General features: G+C 35.4%; 4 protein-coding genes and 1 pseudogene across 4 annotated transcripts; all 5 read left to right on the forward strand.

The window, feature by feature from the left end:
- The first annotated feature begins 209 nt into the window (after positions 1 to 209).
- Positions 210 to 1,772, forward strand: LOC108826804 (scarecrow-like protein 26). The gene has a single exon (XM_018600156.2). The coding sequence runs from the start codon at positions 255 to 257 to the stop codon at positions 1,701 to 1,703; it is 1,449 nt and encodes a 482-aa protein (XP_018455658.2). The 5' UTR covers positions 210 to 254; the 3' UTR covers positions 1,704 to 1,772.
- Positions 1,773 to 3,458: 1,686 nt separating this feature from the next.
- On the forward strand, positions 3,459 to 5,759 carry LOC108834463 (F-box/kelch-repeat protein At4g39550-like; annotated as a pseudogene).
- Positions 4,108 to 4,736, forward strand: LOC130500019 (putative F-box/kelch-repeat protein At3g24610). Its single transcript, XM_056994706.1, has 2 exons — positions 4,108 to 4,217; positions 4,271 to 4,736. Exons 1-2 carry the CDS (start codon positions 4,108 to 4,110, stop codon positions 4,734 to 4,736), a joined length of 576 nt encoding a protein of 191 aa, XP_056850686.1.
- Positions 5,760 to 6,090: 331 nt separating the features above from the next.
- Positions 6,091 to 7,623, forward strand: LOC108824379 (putative leucine-rich repeat receptor-like serine/threonine-protein kinase At3g53590). The gene has a single exon (XM_018597798.2). The coding sequence runs from the start codon at positions 6,212 to 6,214 to the stop codon at positions 7,466 to 7,468; it is 1,257 nt and encodes a 418-aa protein (XP_018453300.1). The 5' UTR covers positions 6,091 to 6,211; the 3' UTR covers positions 7,469 to 7,623.
- Positions 7,624 to 13,597: 5,974 nt separating this feature from the next.
- LOC108826117 (probable serine/threonine-protein kinase WNK11) lies at positions 13,598 to 15,097 on the forward strand. Its single transcript, XM_018599495.2, has 2 exons — positions 13,598 to 13,743; positions 13,939 to 15,097. Exons 1-2 carry the CDS (start codon positions 13,741 to 13,743, stop codon positions 14,863 to 14,865), a joined length of 930 nt encoding a protein of 309 aa, XP_018454997.1. The 5' UTR covers positions 13,598 to 13,740; the 3' UTR covers positions 14,866 to 15,097.
- The last annotated feature ends 965 nt before the right edge of the window (positions 15,098 to 16,062 follow it).

The raw sequence follows: 16,062 nt of genomic DNA on the forward strand, positions 1-16,062 counted from the left end.
ATAGATCCTATTTACTGTTATTAGGCTAACAATTCTCACTATTTTATTTGTTAGCCATTTGATCATTGTGGTCCTGCTGCATTTTCAATGGACCACAAGTTGTTCAATCACACTGAAAGGGGACCATCTATGTAGATTTGACTTTACAGATTTCCCTTCAAAATAGAAAACATATGTTCTATTGGTTTTTTTCACTAGATGTCCGTACACTCCATATATAACTACGCAGTGCTCATTTTTTCTTTATTACCTCTATGACCATGAATCATCCCTACGATGATTTCCCTCATCTCTTATTCTCTAACAACACTGCCACAGCCACAAGCACCTCCTCCTGTGTGGAACAACATGATGGCATCTCTCTTGATATGGATTGGGATTGTGACTTCCACAATCTCATCGAATCTATGATGAGTGATAAAGGAGCCACAACAGAATCTCCTCCGTTGCTGCCTTGTTACCATGGCCAAGAGGGAATTTTCAACTCTTCATCCACGGGTTCGTCCATGGCTGATGAGCTTGATCATGATGTAGAGGCAGGTGAATCAAAGGGCTTGAGGTTGGTTCACTTACTGGTGGCTGCTGCAGATGCATCGATTGGCGCCGACAAAACCCGAGAGCTAACTCGGGTCTTACTTGCAAAGCTAAAGGATATGACTTCACCCAATGACCGAACCAACATGGAGAGATTAGCTGCTCACTTCACCAATGGCCTCTCAAAGTTGCACAAAGAAGCTAATGTTCAACGGCAGTACGGTCCCCACCAACACCCTGATCATGTTTATGACCAGGTGGATGTGATGTTGGCGTTCCAAATGCTTCAGAATATGTCTCCTTACATCAACTTTGGTTACCTAACCGCCACACAGGCTATTCTTGAAGCTGTAAAGTATGAGCGGCGAATCCATATCGTGGACTACGATATCACAGATGGTGTTCAGTGGCCCTCCTTGATGCAGGCCTTGGTGTCTAGAAATACAGGCCCTTCGGCCCAACATCTTAGGATCACGGCTCTGTCACGTGCCACAAACGGTAAAAAATCAGTTGCTGCTGTCCAAGAGGCTGGGCGTCGTCTAACGGCGTTCGCGGAATCCATAGGGCAGCCTTTCTCTTACCATCATTGTAGAATGGACAGCGACACATTCAACCCTTCGTCCTTAAAGCTTGTCAGAGGAGAGGCAGTGGTGATCAATTGTATGTTGCATCTCCCTCGGTTTGGTCACCAACCACCCAATTCAATTATTTCCTTTTTATCGGAAGCAAAAACACTAAACCCCAAACTTGTAACGCTTGTTCACGAAGAAGTTGGTCTAATGGGAAACCAAGGATTCCTCTATCGGTTTATGGACTTGCTACACCAGTTTTCAGCCATATTCGACTCTCTAGAGGCAGGCCCAGCTCGTGGATTTGTCGAGCGCGTTATTTTTGGACCTTGGGTTTCGGGTTGGTTGACACGTATAGCTATTACCGACGATGGTGCAGAAGTCGAGAGTGTTGCTTCGTGGCCGTTGTGGTTAGCTACTAATGGGTTTAAACCAGTGGAAGTCAGCTTTGCCAACCGTTGTCAAGCGAAGCTCCTTTTGAGTTTGTTTAACGATGGGTATGGAGTGGAAGAATTGGGCAAAAATGGGCTCGTTTTGGGATGGAAATCAAGACGTCTTGTGTCGGCCTCTTTTTGGGCCTCGTGCGAGTCGAGTGAGTAAGATTCTCTACATAATACATACATGAGTCGTATATGAAGACATCAATTATGTAAATATCAAAAGTCTTTTTTTTTTGTGTGTCAACAATATCCACACCATATTTAAATATTATAAATAGTTTCTTTAGAATATAATTTGAAAAATAATAACAAAAACATATGTAAAAGGGCGATTCTCTTAAATAGCTATTTTTAAGTTTTTATCAGAAAATAACTCTATAAAAAATGACCAAAATAGTCCATTTTTATTTTGAAAATTTTAATTTTAATTTTTTATTTTCTGAAATTTGAAATCCATACCCAAATCTCACCTCTTAACTCTAAAACCTAAATTTAGATTAATTAACTCAAATGGTATAAATGAATATTTTATCCTTTAATAAAACTTTTTTGTCACTTTTACTCTTTGAATACTATTTTGTGATGATAAACTAAAAAGAGTTATCCAAAAAAATTTCTCTATGTAAAATATTTTTTTATAGATTAAATAATTATACCTATTTTATAATTTTTTTAATCAAATTATTTAATACGATATTCTAGTTTAAATTAAACGATACTATATATATATATATATTAGTTATATATTAGTTGTATATATATTAGTTATATTAAGTAATTTTAGCTGTTAATTTTAGAAAAAAGGAAAAAAAATTAATGATTACTAACAAATATTATGGTTAATTTAATAAAATTATAATATATATTTAGATGGACTAATCTATTTTTCTAAAGAATTGTCACAAAAAGTTAATAATTAATACCAAAAGATTAATAAAAACATGTAAGCTTTACATAAAATTATATTTTAAATAAGTAATCTAATTTTTTTGAAAAGTTTTAAAATGTTCTTAATATGAATTATTTTCATATATTTGTTAAGCAAATGATTCTACTAAACCGTATTTTTCTATAGTGATTATCATTTATTTTTTGAGAAATTGCCAAAAATACCATTTTCATAGTACCACTTTTCATGTTTACACTAACCACTTTTACCACTACTTTTAATGAAGGGTCTAGATTTAAAGGTTTAGGATTTAGGGTTTAGATTTGATGTTTTAGGGTTTGAGGTATATAGTTTAGGGTTTAGAGTTTAAGATTTAGGGTTTAGAGTTAAGGATTTAGGGTTTATAGTTTAGACTTTAGGGTTTAGGGTTTAGGATATTGAATTTAGGGTATATAGTTTAGGGTTTAGGGTTTAGAGTTGAAGATTTTGGGTTTAGGGTTTAGAATTGGAGGTTTAGGAATTAGAATTTGGGATTAGAATTTTGAAAAACATATAAAAACAAAGATATAAGAGTCTTTACCATTTTAATAAATAAGGTATTATTGAAAATGTGTCTTTAGTGGTGGTAAAGATGAATAATGGTACCTTGAAAGTGGTATTTTTGAAAATTTCCCTTATTTTTTCTATATTAATGCATAAATATATTAAAACAATTTTTCTAAAAAGGAAAAAATTTGGAAAACCATAGTAAGATTTGAAAAGAGCATGAATAAAGCTTTTGGATTTTTTTTTTTGAGTAAACATTTTTTGGAAATAACTAGTTTAGAGAATTTCTTCTTTAAAATTCTTGATTGGATGAAAATTGGTTTTCAAAGAAAAAAAAACAAAAAACTAATCCAAAACCTACAAACAACTTTCATAATCCTGTTTGTGTTTGGTCCTTTGGTCTCGGTTAGTTTTTTTTTTTAAAGTTTGTACTGCCTTTATAAACAAACATCTTTAAGACAGAAAAAAAAAACTGTTTTAAGTTCGATGTCCAATTCTGAAGAGCAGCCCCGCGCCAAGAAGACGAAGGGAGATGCGTTTCCTTTATCGTGTTTGCCAGATGATTTGGTTCTAAACTGCCTTGCTAGAGTCTCGAGACCAGACCTCGCTGCCTTATCTCTAGTGTCCAAGCGTTAACGCTCTCTAGTGGCTTCTCCTGATCTCTACAAGATCCGATCGCTGTTTGGTCGCACAGAAACATACGTCTACGTATGCTTACGAACTCCTACTCCTGTTCCAAGCCTACGCTGGTATATCCTCCGCCGTAGAAAAAACCTAGACGGCTCTGATCTGATTCCCATCCCTTCGCTCCCCTCCCAGCCTCAGGAAGCATCCTCCGTGGTGGTGCTGGATTGTTGCATATATGCAATCGGTGGGTTGATAAACGGAGAGCAGCGCAGTTCCGACGTCTGGCGCTTGGATTGTCGGACTCACGTGTGGCACCCTGTCCCTTCCATGGGAGCGGCTCGAGCTTGCGGAGCAGCTCGTGTGGTAGACGGGAAGATTTACGTGTTTGGAGGCTGTGATGTCCGTGATAACTATGGAGAGGTATTCGACCCGGGGACTCATACTTGGACCTTTGCCGCCTATGCCGAAACGGAAGGAAGGTGATGAGAATTTCCACAGCAGTATGGTGAGGGATCAAAAGGTTTATGCGTTCGACGAAACGGAGAGAACGTTTTACTACTCACCGAGGGAACGAGGGAAGGTGAATGGGGAACAGGGAATCGTGGACAACATGTAGGAAACCGAAGGGATTGGTGTATGGTTGATAACTTGCTCTTTTGTCTTAGCGGAGTTATATGTTGGTGCGAGGCGGGTGAGTTGGATTTGCGAGAAACAGAGAGGGTGATGAATGTAGAGGTGGTCAGGGGTTTCACTTTTAGATCTCTCTACGAGAATCTCTTTCGTTCCAGACTTGTCCACTATGGTGAACAGATTATTGATCGTTGGGAAGAAAAGAGGATCATGGATGGTCGACCCCCGTTTAAGATGGACAAATGTTGGAGAAGGCTCAGGTTCCAAGGTTTAGTTCCAGGTGCCAGAATGTGCGGCTCCGGTGGGAAGATTGTGCTTTTCTGGGACGCCTCCGACGAGTCGGGATATCTTCATATTTGGTGTACGGAGATTTCATTGGAGAGACTCCGAGGAGGACGCCAGATTTGGGGCTACATTGAACGGTCTAGTATTGTCATGCCTGCCGTTGAACGTTTTAAATCCCACAAGAAGGTTTTGCATTCTCTTTCTGTCACTCTCTGAACCTTTGCCACTTTAAAATTTCTCAAAACTGCTCAAAATCTTGTTATTTTTTCTCTCTCTATCTTATTAATTTTGTTTTGAGCTTCTCTTCTGTTTTGAGATAACAGCATACTGAATATCACTGCCCCTTAAATCTCACAAAAAGCCTCTGCCCCTGATATCTTCCTTCTCTTTGCTAGATGTAGAGAAGAAGATACTGCTGTTGTTGTTTTGTTCTTCTTCTTGGTGTCTACTACAGACTGATTTGTTCTAGCTAGCGGCTCGGCATGTGAGCACTGAGTTTTATAACAACTTTTCATAACTCTGTCCAATGTTTCCTTCAGCAACTCATTCTTCAATGTAAGGTTTTGTTTGTCCTACATATATTTTAGTGCTGATGTCGAAGTACTTATCTCAATAGTGAGTGACAAATGTAAGTAATATGATATGGTTAATTCATGAACTGATGTGTTGTCTATCTTTGGTATCTATTCATGAACTGATGTGATGCATTACACTCAAACAGAAGAAGCGACTAGTCCATGTAAGGATCGACATCATGTAGGTCAGTCGACTTAAGCACTTGATTCTGCTTTGGTTATGAACGTTGATGCATCTTTTCTATCAACTAAAACTTTAAGCTGTGCATGCAGATTAGAGGAAATATATTTGTGTTAAATATTAACAAAGAAGGTGAGACAATTCTTGAAGAACAACACATGGAGAAACAGTGAGGACGACGCCAAATTTAGATGGTGCTAATAGATTATTGTTAGTACCTTTTGCTTTACTTCTCTCTGCATCGTCTTTGTCACCACCTCATCATCATGTTTTAAAATTCCCTCCTGGCAAAGGTTTAGGAATTTAGATACCTAACGCCAATGAGTGGATCTATTCAAATCATATTTGAACGTTTTCGTCTTCTTCCATCGATTTATAAGTTAGTTAGAGGCAATGATTTGGAGCCTTTGCTTGCAACAGCTGCATGATATCACACCAACTTGATTCCCTATAAGGCTCTCATTACTTTTAAAAGACTTTTTCTTTACACTGTTCTTTTTTTGTCAACAACCAATACTTTAATTTTTGGTATTCGCAATGTGGGTTCAATTTGGTATGGCATGTTTCGATGACAACTAAAAGTATAAACTGTATTTGTTAATATATCTAGTAATAATCCGAAGTCACGAGTAGTTCAGCTTTGGAATCTAGAAAGAAGCCTCATCTTACATGGTGGATGTTGATAGGGCCAACCACACCTCTCACTGTACAATACTTGTCTCCACGAATATGTCGGATGGACCATCACACACATGATTATGTTACATGTACCATATATTAATATCTAAATCACCAATATATAAATTCTCAAATCATTCAAGTGTCAGAACAACAACGCTCACTAGATCCATCACACACCTTGCTCCTCTCATCCAACGGTTCTTTTTCACTTCTTCTTCTTCTTCTTCTTCAGTCTGTCTCAGAAGCAGCCAAACATGACTTCTCTTCTGTCTCTTCTTCTTCTTCTTTTGGTCACTTCAACTTCAGTAGAGTCCAAGACTTTCTGGGCTGACGTGGCAGCTCTTAAAGAGTTCAAGAACTCCGTGGATGCTAAATCGCTAACCCCTGGCTCTTGCCTCAGCTCCTGGGACTTCTCCCTCGATCCCTGCGACGGTTTATCCGGCGAGACATTCACTTGCGGTTTCCGCTGCGACACCGTCGTTTCCGGATCGGGTCGGGTCACAGACCTCAGCCTCGACCACCCCGGTTACTCCGGCTCACTCACCTCCCTCTCCTTCAACTTTCCTTATCTCCAGTCCCTCGATCTCTCCGGCAACAATTTCTCCGGTCCTCTTCCAAACTCCCTCTCCAACCTCACCCGCCTCACCACCCTATACCTTTCCGGAAACTCCTTCTCAGGCTCCATACCCGCTTCTCTCGGGTCCATGCCGGCTCTCGAAGAGCTCCTCCTCGACAACAACCGCCTCTCCGGCTCCGTTCCGGCGAGTTTCAACAACCTCTCCGGCCTCAAACGGCTAGAAATCCAGCTCAACAACATCTCCGGCGAGTTTCCCGATCTGACCTCCCTCAAGAACCTGAATTACCTAGACGCGAGCGATAACCGGATCTCGGGTCGGGTCCCGTCGTCGTTACCCGGTTCGGTAGTTCAAATCTCAATGCGGAACAACCTCATGGAAGGAACGATCCCAGAGAGCTTCAGGAACTTAACCTCTCTCGAAGTCGTGGACCTTAGCCACAACAAACTCACTGGCTCTGTTCCATCGTTCATCTTCACTCATCAAACTCTCCAGCAGCTTACTCTCTCCTTCAACGGCTTCACCTCTTTAGACTCACCTTACTACTCTCCCTCGGGTCTCCCCAGCGAGTTGATATCAGTGGACCTCAGCAACAACCAGATCCGAGGGTCGTTACCTCTGTTCATGGGTCTCTTACCGAAGCTCTCAGCTTTGTCGTTGGAGAACAACGGCTTCTCCGGTATGATTCCGACACAGTACGTCTGGAAAATTGTGTCGCCTGGTTCAGATTTCGCCGCGTTTCAGAGGCTGTTACTAGGCGGGAACTTTTTATTCGGAGTCGTACCGGGTCCTTTGATGGCGCTCAAGCCTGGTTCGGCGAACTTGCAGCTCGCCGGAAACTGCTTCTCGTGGTGTCCGGCGACGGTTTTCTTTTGTCAGGGTCAAGAACAGAGATCTGTTACGGAATGCAGAAAGTTTAGCCGTGTAATTCCTTGATTTTTTTTTGTTTCATGTCTTCAATCTTCCGGTCGGGTCGGATCTTTGTGATCACTCGAAGCTGTAGTAGGGTCTTGTCTCTGTCTTCCGCCAATTGCTTATCCAACATGTGATTAAATCAATAAAATGCCGTTGGGAGAGGCGATGTTTTCTTATTGTAACTCTCTAAACAACATAATGTTAGTTTATAATACTAGTAATTAATACCTAGATGGGTACTGGAATTTCGGGGTCCGAGACTCCGAGATGATGATTAGTTAAGAGCCGACTCAATTGCTGGAAAAAAAAAAAAGAAAGAGCCGATTCAATTGTATATGGCGATGAAAAGAGGAGTTTGGTTGGGCTTTCCCCTTTAGGCCCAATTATTTGAGCCTGTATTATATACTATCAAGATATATGTGTTGATCATGTTGACCATTGTGAAATCACCAACTTTATCTTGGACTAGATATTGGACGAGTGAGTGGCAGTCTCCTTCAATTGTACCTATCGACAACCTTCACTTCCTTTCATTTTCATCACATTGATTACATTTTTTTTGGACAACCATCACATTGATTACATACCTGATACATCTAAGTCTTTTGTTTTTAACTGTGATAATGTGTTACCTTTTTTTTTTTGATCAATGATATTGTGTTGCCTAGTTTTGAAGATCCCTGACATTTCAAAATGGAAGACGAGTCTCGAATAATTCAACTTCTATGAACCTTTTTGCAGTGAGTAAGATGCATCCTAGTTATATTTAACCAAACTTTTGGTCAGTTTTGGTCCCATATAGTGAACAATAGTTTGGTACTTTGGTACCTCATCGGATGTGTATCGACAGGAGATCTTTAGCCACTTGGTTTTGAATACTATTACGTAATTTTCAGAGCGAAAAGCATATCTATATATAATGATAACCTCACTTTTTCTACCTTGCTTGGAATTCATCACTAGTTTTTCTAGAAGCTCGATTGAAACAATCTGGTAGGCATCGAAAAAACAACAAAATTGAAATAATGACTGTTGTATTGGTTAGCTTTCTTGTACTTGTGTAGTTATATAGATTTTGACAGTAACGTCTTTCTACGATTTTATACTGGCAATTCTAATATTGCGGTTCATGATGTGTGAACAAATGTCATATTCATCATGTGATTATGGGTACATTAATATGATTATGCTGGGTTGATCAATAAACTAAATGAAACAATTTGCTTGCCCTTCCATATCATAATTAACCATGATGTTTACTTTCTTTGATACATTGATATTTCTTAGAATTGAATTCAATTAGTCTGCAAGGCGTTGGCGGAATCATCTTTCTTGCCACTTTTTAGTTGTCACAAATTCGAAGAAAGAAAAGAAAAAGGGAGAAAAGTGCACATCGATCATCATTCGTGTATTCCACTCCACTTCTCATTTCACTACAAAACCCCTTTTTTGACAAAACCCTTTGTTTTCTACAACTTATTATTCCTTTATTAAGCAAAAAGAAAAACTTATTATTCCTTTAATCCCTTACATAAGAATATGTAATCGTAGTAAAAACATGAATCGATGGTCATTACAACTTTATATTAATCTGGCTATTATTAAGTTCTGATGCCTATCAAGTCTGTTGAAATTCATTAGTAATAGTATCCTGATGTACTGATGTCGTATTACTTCTTCTTTTTTTGTGTGTTAAAATCTATCTATCTTATTAAAATAGAAGTACACATATAGAAATACCCTTAGAATTAAATTGAGTTTCTTATTTAAATACTTGTCTTTTTCAGTTAGATTAATGTATTTTTTTTTCTTTCCTATTTTAATGATTGTCTTTTTCAGTTAAATTAATGTGTTTTTTCTTTCCTATTTTAATGTTTATCTTTTTAGCTAGATTAATGTATTTTTTTATTTTTCAACAATTAATGATATTTTAAAGTTGTCTTTTTGTCAACTTAAAGTTGTCTAAACTATTTAAAAAATAGTCAAAAGTAAACATATAAAGTAGATAAACAATAATCAAACACCAAAAATATTTAAAATATATATTTATTTTCCATTCAAATATTGAAGTTCAACCTGTTTTTTAATTTTTAATTTAGGTATTTTGGCTTACATTACTCAATTTTATATGTTTTGAGAAATTTAAAGTATATATAAATTTTGAAAATTTTAAAATAATTTAAACTGGTTATCTGTATCCGAACCAAACCCCCAAATACCCGAATCAAACTGAAACCAAAATTTATAAATATTTGAATGTTGCTGAAATCTTTAAATTCGGGAATCTCAAACCCAATAGATTTTAACCAAACAGTGAGTATCCAAATACACATCCCTAACGTAGTCAATGTAAAATGATCAAATATTACAAATACATTACTTAATATAAATAAATAAAAACTAAAATAGAAAATTAATACCCGTGCGGTCGCACGGATCAATATCTAGTGTAGTATTATAGTGGCAGGTAAATAAATGCCTACCGGATGATAATTTCCAACTACCCATCATATAAAACAAATCAAGGAAAATATATATACTAAAAATACAAAATTGTATACTTCCTAAGGAAAATATTTGGTAAGAAATATATGAAATATTTTGTTTTGTTCACATGCAACAAATAAATATGCATGCATTTTAAATAAATAGAAGCAAGAAACAAGTTGGTTGCCCTTTTTACAGAAAAAAAAAGATAACAAGTTGGGCAACACCTTTTAATATAGGGATAATTTGTAAATTACTCTACAAACAGTTTGAAATTTGAAAATTACACCTCCTATTTTATTTTTTGAAAAATACACTTTCTTAAATGTGAATTGACCTTTTTATCCAGATTAAATATTTCAATGATTAAAAATAAATTCGAAATTAAAAATCCCATTATTATAATTATTTATGTTTAAGATAAATTTGTGTGTTGAGATAAATATGTTATTTTACCATTTACATTTTCACAATTATAAAAAAATATTATAAAATAAATAAATTATGATTTGTTTGATTTTATCATGATTCATGAAGTTTATATATTTTATTTTATTTTCTTAACCTGGTATAAACAAGTCATGTTTATTTGCATTTTCTCTACAAAATGTTAATTTCCTAGAAGTCATTATCTACCGAGCAAGTTCTAAATGTCTATTCATATATGTGCTTAATTTGGTTGACTTTGAATATTATATAATCCAACAACAGTAAGAAATACTGATTTTTTACTCGACAATTTGATTTATATTATTGCAGCAGTGTAGTCCTCATTGAGGAAAGTTAATAATGGTCTGGGTACATTAAAAAATATTAATAAAAGAACAAGCTTGAGGCACATCAAATTTCGAAAGATGATCTGCGACTTTTTGATGTTCTGTTATATCCAAGTGAAGTTGCAATATCCAAGTGAAGTTGCAGATTTTGAATTTTGATGACCAAAAATCAATGTCTCGTACCCAGACCTTTAGAAATTGAAAAAGAGATGAGATTTTATCTTAAACTTTTTTTAATAATATAATTTTATGATATTAAAAGATTTTGTGTAGATACTCTATAGATTTTTTTTTATTTTTTTGGTAAAAGGATTAATTTAAATATAATATAAATTATAAATTATAAATTAGGAATGATAAAATATTAAAATTGAACGATTTGGTAAATTAATATACACCATAAGTGTATTTTTCCAAAAACTTAAACAATAGTGTAGTTGTCAAATTATAATCTCATGTGAGTGTATTTCTCCAAATTTTCCCTTTAATATAAGAGTTAACGTGAACCGCGGAAGAAAAACAGCTTCGAAGTTTTATTTTTTCTGAGAACAAAACAGCTCCAAAGTTCACATGCAGCTTTGCTCTTTTTATAGACTATATCACATACATCACTTTAGGCTGTAAGCTGCAGAGACCGAACCTGAAATTTTGGAGGCTTTAGACAAGTCAAGAAGAAATTCAATAATTTGAAGATCGAAAATTTTATTTTTACAAATTTGAAAGCTTATATCTATGTAGGCTTTTTCAAAAAGTTCGAAAGTTTAAGATAAATGTTTTATCAGGCTTGGTTCAAGACTAGTACTTGACATGTTTTTCAGCCAAAGTCATTCAAATTAAAAGTATGTATATTTGTTATGAAAAAAATATACAATGTATAAACTACAAACGACATTTCCATAAATTTCATCTAGCAGATCACTTATAGAAAATGCAAAATTAAGGAGAAAATGATTTAAAATATATGTCGGTGTGTGTTTATTAGAAAATATTATATATATATATATATATATGTACCATTTTAAGTGATGTTTAAACATTTTTATTTTGTTTCATAATAAGTAAGGTTCTCACATTTCTAGATAAAATTTAATATCAATTGAAATTTGCAACAAACTATAAAATACTACATGTTTTTCTTATTGGTTAGACTGATTTTGTTTAATGCAACTTTATGTAACCAAAATAAATTGCATAGAAATTTGTGTTTTCTTAATCTTTGTGTAAAAACCTTAAACATCACTTAAAATGGTACAGAGAGAGTATATATATATATGTGAGTTTTTTTCTAAAATAGAAATGCCATTGTGTGTTGTTGTTGTCACATTATAGATCATGACTTTATAAAATATCTACAAATATGTTGGAAGTTAAATACTATGATTTATCTGGAAATATCTAAAATTTGATCGTGAAAAAAATCTTTACGTGATTGAATGTTTTTTTTTTGACTAACACGTGATTGAATTTTTATTTAAAAAAAATTCTCTTACGACTAAAAAGGATCTAAAACATTTTTTTCGTAATTTTATTTCTAACGTGATATGTGGATTCTAACCTAATCTGTCCTTTGACTCCGTAAACGCGCCTTCATGCTTCGAAAATTTCAGAGACCTTTTCTTGATCGTCCAAGTGATAAAACTAAAAAAAGTGACGATCTACATTGTTTAGCTCTACGCTTTTCACAAGCGACAAGTTTGACTTTAATCCTCCAATCTACAAAATGTATTTTGTCAACCATTTGCTATATTAATGGAATAGAGATACAAGTTTATGCGTTTTTAAGTTTTGACAAAAATTTAAATTTTTATAAATTTTAGAAAAAATATTGTTCCATTCAGGAGTGTAACTCATATCTATACTATTATTTATGAAGTAAATTTGCTTAGTTGTCATGTTCTCCATGATTTTAGGTAATTTTGCTTATTTCATATTTTTATTAAGTTTAAGCTAAATTATCATTGATGTATTATTTGTTTTGAGCTGTGTCACTAAATAATTAATTTAAATAATAGCCTTGATGAATATTCTATATAAATAAAAACGAATTTTATTTTATTAATATTAAATTTATATGTTATATTAGCTTTTCTTATTTGTCATATTTTTATTAGGTTTTAGACTTTTAGATAGGTTATTAATTTATTATTAGTTTCTAACTATTCATTAATTTATTTTAATAATATAAAGTTTATATGCTATATGCTATATTAAATAATTGATTACAAAATAATATTTTAGAACTATAAAAAAAGATAATTCTTCTATATATATTCTTTTTGTGTCTATCTGAAAACAATATTTTTTATTATAAAAGTTAAAAGAAAAATTAAGATACAAAACAATTTATTATTAAATATTAGTCAACATAAAAATATAAATATATTTTCTAAACTATCTCTAAGATATGAGTGTTTTAAAAAAACTTAACACAATAATAAGTATATATTTTGATTAAAAGTATTTGACATATATAAATATTTTGATGTTTGATTTAACTATTTAAAAATATAAATAATAATTTATTATGCTGATTTTATATTAATAAGACATAAACTAATAAGTATTTATAAGAAATTTATGCCCGCATGTGCGGGCAAAACACCTAGTATTTTAATAATTTTTATGTTACTGCCATCTAATAACTTAAAATAAATGGTTTTTGTAATATACAAATAAATTAGTCAAAAATACAAATAAAATTTTAATCTCGTTTCAATATTTATTATGTTTTTTTCTCAAAAGTATATATCATGTTTTATCTGGCCTGATAAATTAGTTGTCAACGATTTATTAAAAACCCTAACCTCAATTTTGAGTGAAATCAACAATTCCAGTTATATATATTTATTTAAAATCTTCATTATATATAAAAAAAGTCGGCCACAATCTCTTCCGCCTCTTACATCTTCTTCAAAACGCATTCTCTACTCATACTTCGCTCCTCCGCTACGTTTGCTTCCTTCTACAAAGCCAAAACGAAAACCAACAAGTGATTTCGATTGTACCATCCCTCCGATTCAATCGATTCCGATGGTATGTTCATCAATCTCTCTATGTAGCTTCAACACTTTCTACCTCTGAAACGTTCGTTGCACAATGGGAGGGATCGAAGATTTTTATGTCCGTTTTGATTGAGATTTCTCCTTATTTTAGGGTTCTCATGATTCCTGTTTCGATTTATGGCGCCGCCTAGGGTTTTCCTCAGTTTCTCACTCTGTTTTTCCACAGATGAGTTCCGAACCGTTAGATAACAACGATGACTCGGAGCCTTTCGTGGAATCAGATCCCACCGGCAGGTACGGCCGTTACGACGAGCTATTAGGCTCAGGCGCCGTCAAAAAAGTCTACAGAGCCTTTGACCAAGAGGAAGGCATCGAAGTCGCGTGGAACCAAGTCAAGCTCAGATGCTTCTCCGACGACACAGCCATGCTCGAGAGGCTCTACTCCGAGGTCAGGCTGCTGAAGAGCCTCGAGAACAGCAACATCATCGCCTTGTACAAGGTCTGGAGAGACGAGAGGAGCAACACGTTGAACTTCATCACCGAGATATGCACCTCCGGGAACTTGAGAGAGTACCGGAAGAAGCACAGGCACGTGTCCATGAGAGCTTTGAAGAAGTGGTCCAAGCAGATTCTCGAGGGGTTGGATTATCTCCACACGCGTAAGCCGTGCATCATCATCCACAGAGATCTCAACTGCAGCAATGTTTTCGTTAACGGAAACATCGGCCAGGTCAAAATTGGTGATTTTGGTTTAGCTGCGGTCCTGGGGGAGAACCGTGTGGCGCACTCGATCCTCGGAACGCCGGAGTTCATGGCTCCTGAGATGTACGAGGAGAGGTACACGGAGATGGTTGATATTTACTCGTACGGGATGTGCGTTTTGGAGCTTGTGTCGCTAGAGATTCCGTATAGTGAGTGCGATAGCGTGGCTAAGATATACAGAAGGGTGAGCAACGGAGTCAGACCAGAGGCTTTGGACAAAGTGAAGGATGTCGAAGCTAAGGCCTTTATTGAGAAGTGCCTTGGGAAACCCAAGGCGAGGCCTTCTGCTGCTGAGCTTCTTCGTGACCCGTTCTTTGATGGGATAGTAGATGATGATGATGAACAAGTAGAAAACAATGACAGTAGTGCAACTGGTCGTGTTGTTTCTTGATGATGTATGGATACATACATGCACTATGGTTTGAGTTTTGTGTTCTTTTTTCTTTTAGTTTGTACAGAGACCTCGGTTTGATATGGATTGTATCCAGCTTCTTCCTTTTAGTTCGTAGCTGGTTTCAAACATGGGAGAGCGGAATCTGCAATTTTATTTGAATCATTGAACAAAACTTTGTAAATCATGCTCATTAATCCGTTACATACATCATTGTTTCTCGAAATCAAGTATGACATAATGATAATAATGTTTTTTTATTCAGGTTTACCAAATGAAAAATCTTGTTACATCATTCATATACATACCACTTTGTTATTGTTATTGTTATTTTATATACCACTTTATGTTATTTAGGTACCGGCGATGTTTGTACACTTACACACGTCAATAAGTTTTAAACAAGTTTTTGGGCAGTTGTGTACTCTAACACACGTCATGATTTAAGTTTTATTTGCAGCTGCTTCGGATTTTGAGAATGTTTTGACATTGGGATGCCGCACTAACCAACTGACCATGTATATATTGGGAGAGAGAGTCAGCGAGTTTTTTTTTTTTTTGTCGTCGACTTTTACAGACTTATCGTGCTAGTCCGTCGGCCTTCAGATTGTGTGTGCGTGATACATAAATGATATCTGAGCTGTGAAAATTGTCTTACAAAGTCTTGATATCTTCTAAGTAAGCTGCAAAAGCAGACCATTCCTCTGGTTCCGACACCATCTTTACCAACTGAGAACAGTCTGTTGCAAATGTAACCCTAAATTGATGCAAATTCCTCATACACTCCATTGCCCAAATCAATGCTTCCACCTCAGAATGAAGAGGAGATAGAGAAGCACGGACATTCCTTGTCCCCATTAAGCCAGCAAATCCTTGAAGAGTACTGTACCACCCTTGTCCAGAGTATACTTCCTTATCTTTCCAAGAACCATCTATGAAACACCATCTTCCTGGTATTGACGGCAAATCCAGGATTGGCCGTTCTATTACCGAGGTGGCTAGCGATTGCGCATCTTCCCATATTTTTGCTTCTGTTACTGCTATTTTAAGTGTTTCGTTAGGCTCAATATCCAAATTACTAAAGACCTTATTGTTCTGTCCCTTCCAGATATACCATAAAATCCATGCAAAATGATGGTCATCTATTTTTGGTAGAACTCTCCAAAATAGATGATCCATATTCGTGTAGAGAGACTC

This window comes from Raphanus sativus, chromosome 9 (assembly GCF_000801105.2).
Source record: "Raphanus sativus cultivar WK10039 chromosome 9, ASM80110v3, whole genome shotgun sequence".
Taxonomy (NCBI): Eukaryota; Viridiplantae; Streptophyta; class Magnoliopsida; order Brassicales; family Brassicaceae; genus Raphanus; species Raphanus sativus.